The sequence below is a fragment of the Puma concolor genome, chromosome A3 (genome assembly GCF_028749965.1).
Source record: "Puma concolor isolate L17-30 chromosome A3, mPumCon1.1.hap2, whole genome shotgun sequence".
In the NCBI taxonomy this organism is placed as follows: domain Eukaryota; kingdom Metazoa; phylum Chordata; class Mammalia; order Carnivora; family Felidae; genus Puma; species Puma concolor.
The window spans coordinates 109,959,757-109,974,323 of NC_141669.1; the positions used below are offsets into that span (position 1 = coordinate 109,959,757).

General features: G+C 46.5%; 1 protein-coding gene across 7 annotated transcripts in view; it reads left to right on the plus strand.

Annotated features, from left to right (window-relative positions):
• The window catches only part of SLC23A2 (solute carrier family 23 member 2), a 137,292-nt gene that overhangs the window by 64,168 nt on the left and 58,557 nt on the right, over positions 1 to 14,567 (plus strand). For 6 of the 7 annotated variants that reach the window (XM_086701744.1, XM_086701745.1, XM_086701743.1 and 3 more), the window contains one exon: positions 13,742 to 13,840. The exons of the other annotated variant lie outside the window; for it this stretch is intronic. In XM_086701744.1, coding sequence (XP_086557870.1) covers positions 13,742 to 13,840 — 99 coding nt within the window. The remainder of the gene's footprint in view (positions 1 to 13,741; positions 13,841 to 14,567) is intronic. 7 annotated transcript variants of the gene reach the window in all.

Sequence of the window (14,567 nt, forward strand, 5' to 3'; positions counted from 1 at the left end):
GGCTGCCAAGAGGGGAGCAGACCAGTCAGGAGTGGACTCCCCCAGGGCAGTGAGCTGACGGTGGCTCCAGCCAGGGTGCTAGCTGTGTGGGGGTGGTGAGAAGTGGTCAGGCCCTGGAGCAGAGCTGACTGGATGAGGATAGAAGCAAGAGAGGGCAGGCGAGGACAGCTTCAGGTATTTTCCCTGAGCATCTGGAAGAATTGGCCAAGTACTGAGGTGGATGGAAGACAGGTGAGTGGTGGTGGTGGGGGGGGGGGGGGGGCGAGGTAGGGGCAGCTCAGGAATGTGGTGTTGGCCACGGGGACACTGGGCAGGAAGAGGGCTCAAGATTGTGGTGCTTAGGGAAGCAGCATGGGTGTTTGTAGCGGGAGAGGGTATTTAGAGCCAGGGAATTGCATGGTATCACCTGGGAGGTGATGTCACTAGGGATATAAGGGGGTCTGAGGGCCCAAGAGGGTGTGGAGGTGGAGGAGGGCCAGCAAAGGGGACACGTAAGGAGTGGTTGCTAAGGCGGGAGGGGAACCAAGAAAGCAGTGTGGTGGGCAACCAGCCATGAAGGCATTGTGAGCCTCGTGGGTGGAGAATATGGGTGGGCTGTAGGATTAGCCAGGGCAGGGCCTTTGCCAGGTGAGGGCCAGAGAGGACAGTGGGTTGAGAGTTTGTGGGAGAGCGGTGGCAGGGATATTCCACCAGTCCCAGTGGGGTAGCAAGGCCATGAGAAGGCCTGCTGGGGTGGAGAAGCTGGGGCCTGGGGTCCTTGGGGGCACCTAGAAGGAAAGACAGGTAGGTGGGGAAACAGGTGGCTCTGAGAGGAGAGAAGAGGTAGACGTGACAGTGACGAGATTTGATGTCGGGTTGGATGTGGGCAGCAAGGTCAGGCTGGAGGCGCTGGGGTTGGGCACCTGGGGGCGTGGAGGCACCTGTCTGTGAAATAAGCACACTGGGCACCGGGTGCTTTGTTTGTTCCTAAGTTGGTGTAGGGAAGTAAGGAATTAATAAAACATAGAAAATAAGAGCCTACTCTTCTGTGATGCTCTGTGTCCATTTCCAGTCAGGGAATTCTGATCCCTTTGCATCCGAGCTGTCTTTTCCCTCTTCTTGTCTTCCGTCAGCCAGGCAGCAGGCCTACTGCGTTATTGCAGAGTGACCGGCTAAAATGCGCTCTGAACACTGTTTGCATTGGCATCTTGTAGCACAGAAGATAGTTCCCTCAGCCACCAGGTGGGAAGAGGAATGTAGGAAGGTCACACGCAGGCTCTCTGACATTCAGGTTTGCTGGGGCCATGCTGGTTCAGGTCTGTTGTTCCCGTTCACACAACAGATCCAGCTCCCCTGACCTCCCACACGGGGCCTGGTTTGGATGGGAAATTACATGGTCACCTTGGTAATAACCAAACATAAGTATATGAAATCGCTGAGAACATTTCAGCTCTTTCAGAGAAACTTTCTGAAAAGTCTGCTATATGATTAGACCCTGCCCTGATTGTAAAAGTAATATGCATTCACATTAGGAAATGTGGCAAATACAGCAAAGCATTTAAAAATGAAAGAATATTTTTGAATTGGAAGGTTATGGAATTGATCAGAAAATATCTTTGGGTCCCCTGCCTCCCACCTTTATAGTTACTACAAATGAATTTTTCTCTTCCTGTAAATTTACGCTTCTGCCAGATTTGGCCACTTCCGTAATCCAGCAAACCAGAGAAAAGGAGGGCTTTCCTTGTTTGCTGCTGATCTGGGGCATTTTATCAGCACCAGTAAAGACATTGTCCTTGTCTTTTAAGTTACAGGTAAAGGAGGGAAAGTTTAAACTTCAAAGTTGAAGTAGAAGAAGGCGATGGATCGTGAGAAAGTCTGTGAAGGAAAAAAGGAGGTCATTACATGGAAGTCAGAGAAAGAGCCCTGGTCTAGCCAGAGGTACTGGGTGGGGAGGGCAGCAGCCCAGAGCTGTACCATGTAAGAGTGCAGCCAGGGAGACAGGTGCCCGTTTCCCTCTTTCTTGTCCCTTCACCCTCCTTCCTCTCCTTCCCATTCTTTCCCTTCCCTTCTCTTGCTTTTTCTTCTTAAAGGGAAGGCAGAGATAGGGAAGGGTGGGTAAAGAAACCATGTAATAATGACTCTGATTCCTCCAGGCTGCTGGCTCTCTGATGGCAGATTTGAACAGGCTCATCCTCAGCAGTGAAAAGAAGGCACCAGATTTTTTTGGTGCAGATAGTTCTATTTAAAAAACTGAGTATGGAAACTTCCAAAATGTCCTTGTTCTTGTGACTTAAATGCCAGGTGCCGTGGGGGTCTCTTCTGATGCATTCCTAAATAGAGGGCTTGGAGTTGTTAGCTCTTAAAACCGTTAAGTCTCAGCTGGATGGTAATAATAGTTGTCTTGGGAAATGTTCTCTTTCAGAAGAATAATTAGATTTGGGATCGAGAGTGTGATTCTGACACCAGTCAGAGGATGAAGAGAGTATGTTTGCTGTGGTTCCCAGAGAGTTGGTTTAATTCCTCTCCCTCCTGTAAGATAAGAGCTTGAGTCTACTGCGTAGTGACCAACGTAAGGGAAGGGATGCTCCTGACAGGTCAAAAATGAACAGCCAAGATTGGCAGCATAACTTGCTGTTTAAAGTCTATCAGTTGGAAAAATTTTTTAGGAAGTGGGATATGCTGATACATGCTTTGAAATAAAAACAAAAGATGGGATGCAAGTGGTTTTGACGCATAGTGTGAGAGATTCTTTCTCTTCTGTGTTTAATGTTTGTTTATTTTTGGGAGAGAGAAAGAGAGAGAGTGGGGGGGGAGGGGCAGAGAGAGAGGGAGACAGAATCCGAAGCAGGCTCCAGGCTCTGAGCTGTCAGCACAGAACCTGACGCGGGGCTCGAACCCACAAACCGTGAGATCATGACCTGAGCCACAGTCGGATGCTCAACCGACTGAGCCACCCAAGAGCCCCTCCCTTCTTTCTTTCTAGAGTTCATGTTCTTAAAAATTAATTTTAAAGGTTTTTAAGTAGTCTGTTTGGCCAGCATGGGGCTTGAATTCACAACCCTGAGATGAAAAGTCGTGTGTTCCATCGACTGAGCCAGCCAGGTGCCCCATTAAAATGAATTTTTATGCTTTGGTTTTGAGATTTCAGATAGTATTTGATACTTCAGCTTTTTTTTTTTTTTTTTTTTAATTTTTTTTTTCCAACGTTTATTTATTTTTGGGACAGAGAGAGACAGAGCATGAACGGGGGAGGGGCAGAGAGAGAGGGAGACACAGAATCGGAAACAGGCTCCAGGCTCTGAGCCATCAGCCCAGAGCCCGATGCGGGGCTCGAACTCACGGACCGCGAGATCGTGACCTGGCTGAAGTCGGACGCTTAACCGACTGCGCCACCCAGGCGCCCCTCAGCTTTTAATTCAAATAGACCTTTGGTAGTTTTAAATGAGAGATGTTAGTAATAAAAAAAAGTTCACCTAGTAGTTGGGACATAGACAGTTTGGTATAAATGATCACGAAATAACAGAATTGGTGCAGTCACTTCCTAGAGTAGGTTTACAAAGTTGAGAAGCGTTTTGGCTGACTGTCTCTTAATTTTGTGTGAGGCCAGATCCACCGAATCCGGGCCGTAACGCACATCTTGTCCATTCTACTCTTACTCGATGCTTGCTTTGTGCTCTGAGTTTTAACAGATGTGACTGGAGGGCAACAAAGGTAGTTGCCTAAGCTTCCCCTTCCCCACCCACTTAAGCCCCCTCACCATTCGCGCTATGGCTGCGGCCTAACGGGGTACTCTTGGGGTCCTCATGTGAACCTCCAATTGGTCTCCTAGCCTCCCAGCCTTGTTCTTTGCAAGCCCTGATTGTCATTCCTGCCCATGTCTTTTGCATTCCTAGACTATTTGAGGTTTCTTTCTCTTGTACGTGTTTATACCTCCTAAACCTGCTACCTCTAAATTCTCCATTCACCCCTAAACTGTGTTTACCTAAGCTAGGTAGGCAGGCTCCCAGGCTTAAACAATTACAGGTTAGGTATTTCAGATTGATTTCTTTACCATAATCTAAGTCCATAATTCTTTTGGCAGAAAAAGCTAATTTCCTGTTAGGATTTGATACTGTACTTGAAGTGGAAGATAGGCATTTAAAAAAGATACGGATGTTCGAAAGCATCACGTTTCGCCCCAGGCTTCATGGCACAAACGTGGTGCTGGAATAAAATGGAAGTAGCAGGAAAACTCATGTGTTCTTTTACTATATATTTTTTATAGTTTACATCTGTTTCTTTTATTGTTTCATTATTTGTATAACTTCTTCATTTACAAAAGAAGTATGTTCATTGTGGGAAATTTAGAAACTATGAAATGATACAATGAGGGGAAAACCAAATCATTTAGAATCCCATCAGCCAGAAAAACAATATGCTTTTTTGGCATGTTTCTTTCTAGACATTTGAAACAAATATTTGGGGGATCTTTTATCAAGTTCATTCTCCCTCTCTCTACCCCCCCCCCCCCCCCACTGCTGTAGAAAGCCCTTTAACTTCATATTATATCCTGGCATATTGATGCCATTGAAAACATCATTTGTACTTGTGACATAATAGCAAATTGTTGTTCTAATTTATCCACTGTCCTTGGGACCTTGGGTTGTTTCTCAGCCTTTGCCAGAGCAGACGTTAGCCTGCTGTATGTTAACCTTACTGCAGCAGTTCATACTCCCAGCAGTTGTGCGAGATGCCCCCTCCCCTGTGCCAATAATAGGTCTTAGATTTAAACATCCGGGGCGCCTGGGTGGCTCAGTCGGTTAAGCGGCCGACTTCGGCTCAGGTCATGATCTCGCGGTCTGTGAGTTCGAGCCCCGCGTCGGGCTCTGTGCTGACCGCTCAGAGCCTGGAGCCTGTTTCAAATTCTGTGTCTCCCTCTCTCTGACCCTCCCCTGTTCATGCTCTGTCTCTCTCTGTCTCTCTCTGTCTCGAAAATAAATAAACATTAAAAAAAATAAATAAACATCAGCAAGTCAAGGGCGCCTGGCGGTTCATTTGGTTGAGCGTCTGACTCTTGATTTTAGCTCAGGTCATAGTCCCAGGGTCATGACATCGAGCCCTATATGGGGCTCTGAGCTGAACGGGAGCCTGCTTGGGATTCTCTCTCCCTCTGCCCCTCTCCCCTACTCACTTTCTGTCCTTCTAAAATAAAATTTAAAAATTAAAATAAGGGGTGCCTGGGTGGCTCAGTCGGTTGAGCGTCCAACTTTGGCTCAGGTCATGATCTTGTGGGTTGTGAGTTCAAGCCCCGCATGGGGCTCTGTGCTGATAGCTCAGAGCCTGGAGCCTGCTTTGGATTCTGTGTCCCCTCTCTCTCTGCCCCTCCCCCACTCATCCTCTCTCTCTCTCTCTCTCTCTCTCTCTCTGTCTCAGAAATAAACATTAAAAAAAATTTTTTTTAATTAAAAAAAATCAGCAAGAGACTGATATCTTATTGGTTTAGTTTTGAATTTTAATGAGGTGGAGCACTTCTTCCTCTGTTCCTCGGCTGTTCATATTCTTTCCTTTGTTAATGTCTGTCTTCTCCACCCTAGCCTCTTTACCTCTTTTGCGCTGTAGCAATGATTGGAAATGCCACAGACCTATTAGAAGTTACAATTGTAGCAGTGCCTGGGCGGCTCAGTTGGTTAAGCATCCAACTCTTGATTTCAGCTCAGGTCATGATCTCATAGTTTGTGAGTTCAAGTCCCATGTCCAGCTCTGTGCTGCAGTGCAGAGCCTGCTTGGGATTTTCTCTCTCTGCCCCTCCCCTGCTTGTGTTCTCTTTCTCTTTCTCTCTCTCTCAAAATAAACTTTTAAGTTCTGATTTTTTTTTTTTTTTAATGTTTGAGAGAGGGAGAGGGAGGGAAAGAGAGAGGGAAAAAGCACGAGCAGGGAAGGGGCAGAGAGGGAGACACAGAATCTGAAGCAGGCTCCAGGCTCCGAGCTGTCAGCACAGAGCCCGACGTGGGGCTCGAATCCACGAGCTGTGAGATCATGACCTGAACTGAAGTCAGACATTTAACCAACTGAGCCACCCAGGCACCCTGTAAATCTCCCCTTGAAGGGAGGATGTTCACTTGAAGGGAAGTGCCCAACCCAGTGTTGGCATGAATCTGCCCAGCAAACGACAGCTGTCTCTATCACCATTGTCATGGGATGTGTGGGAGGGGGAGCACAGAGGGCTTTCTTTGGGGGCTGGTGACAGGCACACCAACCCATCCAGTGCTTCGGGATAGGGACTGGAATTGGGGAGAGGCAAGGCACAAGTTGTGCTAGGGGACAGGTGGGACATACCCGGAACTCCAAGCGTACTTTGGCTGTGCAGCTGCAGGTGCTTTCTGGAGAAGGCTGAAGAAGTTAAGAGGCTGCCTTAAGAAGACCTAGGCTGGGGGCGCCTGGGTGGCGCAGTCAGTTAAGCGTCCGACTTCAGCCAGGTCACGATCTCGCGGTCCGTGAGTTCGAGCCCCGCGTCAGGCTCTGGGCTGATGGCTCAGAGCCTGGAGCCTGTTTCCGATTCTGTGTCTTCCTCTCTCTCTGCCCCTCCCCTGTTCATGCTCTGTCTCTCTCTGTCCCAAAAATAAATAAACGTTGAAAAAAAAAATTTTTAAAAAAAAGAAGACCTAGGCTGGGCAGTGCAAGTGAAGGAGGCTGCAGTAAGTTGCTCTAGGTGGCTTAACTTGCATGTGGCTGTCAGGAGTGTCCTTGGGGCCACCATATTTGAGGAAGCAATGAAAACAAGGTTAGGGGCTTTGCTGCCTCTGACAACTTTAGGGTTACTAGTGTTGTGTTAGTTCTGTCAACTGTATCTTTTGGAATATCATAATCTAAGATCGACAAACTCTGGAGATTCGCATATATTGTATTATACTAACCTTGATTTATTTTTAATGGTAATTAATTTTGAAATTTCAAATAATACTGAAAGTAGGTGGAAGATTTTTATGTTTGTTTATGTATGTATGTATTTATTTATTTAATGTTCATTTAAAAGGGGTTTGGGTTAAAGGCTGAGAAGCACTAATCTTGACATCTCCATTCTTTTTTTCTTTTTTCTTTTTTCTTTTAAGTTTATTTATTTATTTTGGGAGAGAGAGAGTGTGTATGAGCTATGCAGGGACAGAGAGCGAGGGAGGGGGGAGAGAATCCCAAGCAGGCAGGGCTTGAACTCGGGAACCGTGAGATCATGACCTGAGCCAAAATCAAGAGTCAAGACACCTAACTGACTGAGCCACCCAGGTGCCCCTTGACACCTTGATACCTCTATTCTTTAAACACATTTTAATTGTAGAATAGATATGGAAACTAGTGGAAATAATCGTGTGTGTGTGTGTGTGTGTGTGTGTGTGTGTGTGTGTGTGTGTATGTGTGTATGTATAGGAGGGTAAGAATAGTGCTACCTTAATAGAAAACAGGTAATTTGGGGTACTTCATTATTACTCGAAAGTGAGTAAGTATAAAATGGCTCACTTAGCTACTGAACACATGATAGTGGTGGGTGATTTACACCAGCCTTCAAATAGGTGATAAACTGATTTCTGAACCTCTGCTCAGAAGCACTGGGTTTCCCAGGTTCCTGGTACGCTTTAGCTTACCAGTGTCCAGCTGCTGATTCGCTGTAACTTCTCTGCGAGTAACAGAGGCTCATTTGCTGTCAGTTGAAACTGACGTTGCTGTGGTACTGTCCCTCAGCATGATACTCCTCAGCTATGGCTCCTGTCTCTCCTGCTTCCTGTAGGTTTGGCCATCTCAGGATTACTGTTTACAAACAAGTACTTTAGCACTATTGTCTTTGTTTACTAGAGATAAAACACTTGACCAAGAGAGACATGTTTATTGAGCAGTAGACACACACTCCTACCCACAGACAACCTGAGCCCTGCATGTCATGGCAAGCCACCAGCTGGACAAATTTAGGCAGAGAAAACCTGCTTAAATCACAGCTGGTGGGGTGATTATACAATATTGGTTCAGAAAAAATGTAAAGCCATCAAGTCTGGTTTCAAATAGTTTCAGGGAGAGAAAGGACATCTTGTTCCCAAAAATAATCTGATTTTTTAAAAATAAAAACTAGATCAGTTTACTGATATGAAAGATCCAAGATCCCCGTTATCTGCCATGCTATTAATAACACAAAAGAAAACCTGTCTCACTGCATTTGAGAAGCTTTCCAAGTCATGTTTTATTTCCCAGTTGAAATAATATTTAGAGATTCAAAAATGTGAACCTTTAATAGTATAAGCAACATTTTTTTTATCCTTTTCTTTTTTTTTTTTTTTCAACGTTTATTTATTTTTGGGACAGAGAGAGACAGAGCATGAACGGGGGAGGGGCAGAGAGAGAGGGAGACACAGAATCGGAAACAGGCTCCAGGCTCTGAGCCATCAGCCCGGAGCCCGACGCGGGGCTCGAACTCACGGACCGTGAGATCGTGACCTGGTTGAAGTCGGACGCTTAACCGACTGCGCCACCCAGGCGCCCCTATCCTTTTCTCTTAACAAAAAGTCTGTGCCTTTCCTGAAGAATTGCTTTGAACATTTGATTTTTTAAATTTCACATTAAAAAATGTATAGATCATCAGAATAGCTAATTTAATAAACCAAAGGAAACATTAGTAGAACCAGTGTTTTATTTTTTCAGTAATGTTGGGTCATTTCCTGTACGCGCACACAGTGGGGGCAGCAGATCAGATGGGCGCCCTGGTGGACCTACCCCGCCTTTTGTCGCCTCAGCCTCTCTCTGGTGCTGAATCCCCCTGTCCTTTCAGTAGAAACTTGGTTCATCTCCCACTTGCTCCAGAACCTACTGCCTTCCAGGCTTGTTCCCTTTGCCCCAGGGCATTGGTGGAGTGCTGGAGCAGAGTGAGGAGGAGGGCACGTGTGGAGGACAGCAGTGCAGCTGTGGAACAGGAGGCTGATGGGGATGGAAGGTGGGCTCCGAGGTCCCCAGGGGGGGGCTTGACCTGTGGAAATGTGTTAGAAGTCATGGTTAGGTTATTTAGGTCAGTAATATTTATAGTTAAATAAATGCCCCACACTGGCCTGGGAAAACAAGCCTCCTGTGTGCCTTCTATGAAACACATACCTTTTGGATTGGCTTACACGCACTGCTCTTGTACCGATTTGTTTCTCTGCCCTTCCATGCTCCAGTCTCTTTGGCCCAGCACCTACATCCAGCCAGCCGCCAAGTGAGTGAACTGGATGGTGGCCTGGACACTTGCCCCCTCTGTCCCCAACATTCAGTCCAGGGCTAGGGTATTGCCCATTGTACTGCAGTGGTGTCTCCCAGGCGCCCACGCCGAGCAGCTGTGAGGCTGTGCTTCCCTCAGGCCAGTCCCCGGGGGCATCAGGCCACATCCTTGCTCCGTCTCAAACCACACTACCTTTCCCAGAGCACTACTGACACCTCGGCCGCAGCTGCTGTCTCTGGTGCCTGGCACTAGCCTCATAAAGGGTCCGTCTGCTCCTGTTCCTGTCACCATGCCCTGTACCGCACGCCGCCCTTCCTCTCTCCCACTGCGTCAGAGTGGCCATCGTAGGACACATCCGATTGTGGCACTGCTGTTCTCGGCACTGCTTCGTGGCTCCCTGCTGGACCCCGTGTTGAGTCAGAATTCCTTACAGCCTGCATCCACTGCAGGTGGCCTCCTGGGGGCTGGCAGGACCGCATCCTCATTACCTGGTGCAGCAAGTGCTCGCACGGTTCCTGGAATGAGTACGCGAGCCTTTTCCTGGGCTGGGAAGCATTTGCATTTCATGGTACTTCTCTCACTGAGAGTATGTGTAAGGAATAAGTCAGAAATGGGTGGGAATTGATCACTCCTGCCAAAATCTCTTTGGTGCCAGTATATGGATTGGAAAAGAAAAACATTGAGGTGAAACTCACACAAATGGTTAACAGTATTAACCGTTTTACAGTGAACAACTCCGTGACATTTAATACATTCCTGGTGTTGTGCAACCATCACCTCTGCCTAGTTCCAAAACCTTTCATCACCCTAAAGGAAGCCCTGTCCCCATAGAGCAGTTGTTCCCCACAGTGGCTAGCGATGAGTGCAGATGTGGGTGAGTTACAGCCGGGGTAGGACTTTCAGTCAGATCTGGGTTTCTCTGATGACTCAGTAACTGAGCGTTGTTGTTGTAAGAGAGTTCATCCTGAGTGTGTGTACCTCTTGGCGTCTCCGTGGGCTGAGCACTGCTGTGATGGGACTTGGAGCGTGGCTCTGATAGTTAAGAGTTTCCTGTTGTGGACTTGAACTTGGCTAGGAACGTCTGTGTTGCCCGCAGCTGGTTTTATGGCCCAACAAATGCCACAAACCCAGTTAGCTTGCGTAAAAAGCTATTGCATTACTTGAAGAGGTAGTTTTAGAGGTAAATCTTTATTTGAAGAGCCATAAGAAAACTCTGCCCTGTCAAAATTATGTAGGAGGTAATTGAGATCTCTGGCATACTTTTTGAAAGTAGCCTCGTACTTGGGTATTAATCTGTATGAGAAGTTTAATTTTTCACTGGCCCGATTTCTTCACTTGTAAAAATAAGTGGATTGAAATATCTTTGGACCTCCTCAGTCTAAGGTATGCTGCTTAGATCTTTAGTCTTTATAATTTCTCCCCTGTTGTAAAAAGAAGTTGTCCTCATTCTAGGAAATTCTCAAAATATATAAAGGGTAAAAGGTCAAAACAGCCCTACTGATTAAAGACAACCACGGTTAATATTTTGGTGAACATCTTTTTTTTTTTTTTTAACTTTTTAAATGTTTTATTTCTTTTGAGAGAGAGAGCAGGAGTGCAAGCATGAGCAGTGGAGGGCAGAGAGCGAGAGAGGGAGAGAATCCCAAGCTTGCTCCGTGCTGCCAGCGCAGAGCCCAGCTCAGGGCTCAAACTCACAAACTGTGAGATCGTGACCTGAGCCGAAATCAAGAGTCAGAAGCCCAACCGACTAAGCCACCCAGGCACCCCAGGTGCCAGTATACAGCAGCATACAGACATACAAATAAAACAGCAGTATACAAAAACCATACAAATACATGCTGTTTATAAAAGACCCAAATGCTAAAGCAGTATTGGGAGTGAAAAATGAAAAGTGGCCATCGTTACTCCTTGTCCCCAGGGCAACCTTCCTGTTGTTGGTTTCAGACCTTTCTGGATCCTTTCCCAAGTGTTAAGACAAGGAGGTTATTAAGATTTTTTTTTTTTAGTATAATTGTGATAATTCTAGGCTTACTGTTTTGTGGCTCTTTTCAAAAACTGTATTTTTTGGAGTTCTTATCAGTGCATCAGCTTATTTTTTTCTTTTTTAGTGGCTTTTTGATTATTTTCTTTTTAATGACATTATTTTTGAAATGGATGTACCATAATTTAATGTTCATCGTTATTTCCTCCCAACCCCATTGGTTATCTTTTTTTTTTTTTTTTGGATGACCATTTAGCTTGTTTCCAGAGATTCAGTATTTTAAAAATAGTGCATTCATCAGTCTTGAATGCACATACCACTTGCATGGATATTTCTGGAGGATGTTTCTAGGAGTTCAGTTATTGGATCCAAGAAAATGCCTGTTTTAAGTTCCAGTGCTAAGTTACCCTCTACAGAGGCCAGTCCATGTGATCTTCTCTGATAACTAAGCATAGCTTTCCCCCCAACACCCTAGTCAACACTAGATTCATCTTTTAAAATATCCCCCTAATTTATGTTAAAAATGAAATTTTTCAAAAAAATTTAATTTCTATAAATTTAAATGAGATTGAACAGCTTTTCCTGTGTTTTAGATATTCAGATTTTTTCTGTGAATTGCATACACCTATCGTTTGCCCATTTCCTGTGGATTGTTTGCTTTATTGATTTGCAGGTGTTTATGAACTACTGGTACCAACTTTTTTTTTTTTTTTTTTAGTGTTTATTTTTGAATTTTTTTTTTTTTCAACGTTTATTTATTTTTGGGACAGAGAGAGACAGAGCATGAACGGGGGAGGGGCAGAGAGAGAGGGAGACACAGAATTGGAAACAGGCTCCAGGCTCTGAGCCATCAGCCCAGAGCCCGACGTGGGGCTCGAACTCACAGACCGTGAGATCGTGACCTGGCTGAAGTCGGACGCTTAACCAACTGCGCCACCCAGGCGCCCCTTTTAGTGTTTATTTTTGATGGAGAGAGAAACAGAGTGTGAGTGGGGGAGGGGCAGAGAGGGAGACACAGAATCCTAAGCAGGCTCCAGGCTCCGAGCTGTCAGCACAGAGCCCGACGCCGGGCTCAAACTCACAACCCGTGAGATCATGACCTGAGCCAAAGTCAGACGCTCAACCGACTGAGCCACCCAGGCGCCCCCTACTGGTACCAACTTTTGTGGGCTATAGACATCGCACGGTACCTTCCCCTATGCCATCTCACCTTTTATTTCTCTTTAGTATACTTCGCAATATCAGATTTAAACTTTTTATATACTTTGTCTTTTTTCTCTTATTTTAAAAATGTAGTTGTGCTGGGGCACCTGGGTGGCTTAAGTGACTGACTTCGGCTTAGGTCATGATCTCATGGTCTGTGAGTTTGAGCCCATGCCGGGCTCTGTGCTGACAGCTGAGAGCCTGGAGCCTGCTTTGGATTCTGTGTCTCTTTCTCTCTCTCTGCCCTTCTCCTGCTTGCACTTTGTCTCTCTCTCTCCCTCAAAAATAAATAAGTGTTAAAAAAATTTATAAAAAATGTAGTTGTGCTGTCATTCACGCATACAGTTATTTTTAGTATTAATGTTTCAAAATAGATTTCTGGAAATGGAACTATCTGGCTAAAAAGTAAAACTATTTCGGGGTGCCTGGATGGCTCAGTTGGTTGAGAGTCCGACTCTTGATTTCAACTCAGGTCATGATCTCATGGTTTGTGAGTTCGAGACCCTCATTGGTCTTTGTGCTGACATTGTGGTGTCTGCTTGGGACTCTCTGTCTCCCCCCTCCCTCTGCCCCTACCCTATTTGCATGTGCTCGCTCGCTCTCTTGAAATAAATAAATTATAAAGAAAAAAAAAGTAAAAATATTTTAAGATTCTGCTGCAGGCTGCCAGAACGCAGCCAGAACCTCGGACGACTCCAAGTGCCTTGCCAGGGCAGGCATGAGGGCTGGTGGCCTGCATGTGTCCAGGGGTTTCCTTCCAGTCCTCAAGATGAGTTCTGGTTCTTACCTTGAGGGCCCAGAAGCTAGATTTTGTTGGCAAGAACGGCCCCCGTGCCTGTCCGATGCCACACACTACTGCCCGCACGCACCAGCAGGCTGGTTTGCGTCGTATCCACGGCGGGAAATGTCAGCACGTCAGGCGATCAGCAGTGCCTGACTTGCCCCTGCTGGGAATGCCACACAGAATCCTTAGCACGCGGTGACTCGGGCAGGGTTCTTGACCAAGGCCGCCCTTGATGCTTCCCACCCGTCCGGAGACAGCAGCTCCGGTGCCCAGCTGTGCCTCCCTTGGCCTTGGATGGAGCTGCAGGCCCCACTCCGTGGACTCTCTGGGGGTGCTCCGTTTCCGGCCTTCCCCTGGGGGACCCACGATGCATTTCTCCTCCATCGGAACCATGTGTGGTCACGGATGCGGTGCACACTTGTCGGGAGTTTCTTTTAAGAAAATTCGAAACTTGGCTGATGTGGTAGGCAAAAGACACACAGCTTGTGTCTGTTGTGAAAATGACAGAAGGTGTTTGGGGAGGACGTTTCCACACGGCAGAGCGGTGCACGGTGAAACAGCCTATAAATGAAGTGTTTGTCTTCAGGTGGTGATAAATGGAGGCGCCACGTCCAGCGGTGAACAGGACAACGAAGACACCGAGCTCATGGCAATCTACACCACAGAAAACGGCATCGCAGAAAAGGTACTCCCTTGCCCCAGCCTCCTCCCCGTCACGGGATGTGGCTGTCCTTCCCCGGGCTCGTCTCGGCCCTCCCGAGTGGGTGTGTTCCCTTCATAGTGGAAATAGAAGGGATGGTGAGGAGTAGAAGTTACTAACTTTTCATTGTCTAAATGGCAATTAAGGTGAGTTCCATATAGAAGTTCTTATATTTAAAAGCCTTAGCCAGGATGCTGAGGGAGGTGGTTAAGAGTGTGAGTCTGGACTCAGGGCTGGGTGCTAATGTGACTCGGACCCCGAGGGAATTACTTAAGGTCTCTGGGCATCATCCGTTGCCTCATCTCCAAAATGAGAATAAAAGTGTCAGCATCTGTCTTCGGTTGTTGTGAGGAGTAAATGAAATAATAACCTGTGTAGTTCTTAGCATTGTGCCTGGTACATACTCCGTTGGAGTGAACAAGATAATACAAGAAGCCAGCAGTAGCTTGTGTAGACTGAACAAAGGGGCAGAAATCACATGTTAAGGTGGGGAGAAGCTCCCCCCGCCTCCCCCGCCATCCCATTTCCTTGAGATTAGTCTGTGTGACCCTATTCACAGAGGCCAGAAGAGGCCTGCCCAAAGAGGATCCAGATGCCTTAATTTCTTTTTTTATTCTGTATTGATTGGTCACTGTGCCCAACGCATGAAGAGTTTGACAAGAGGATATTTCCAGATTGTACTGTAGCTCTGAGACTCCTCAATTTCATTTGA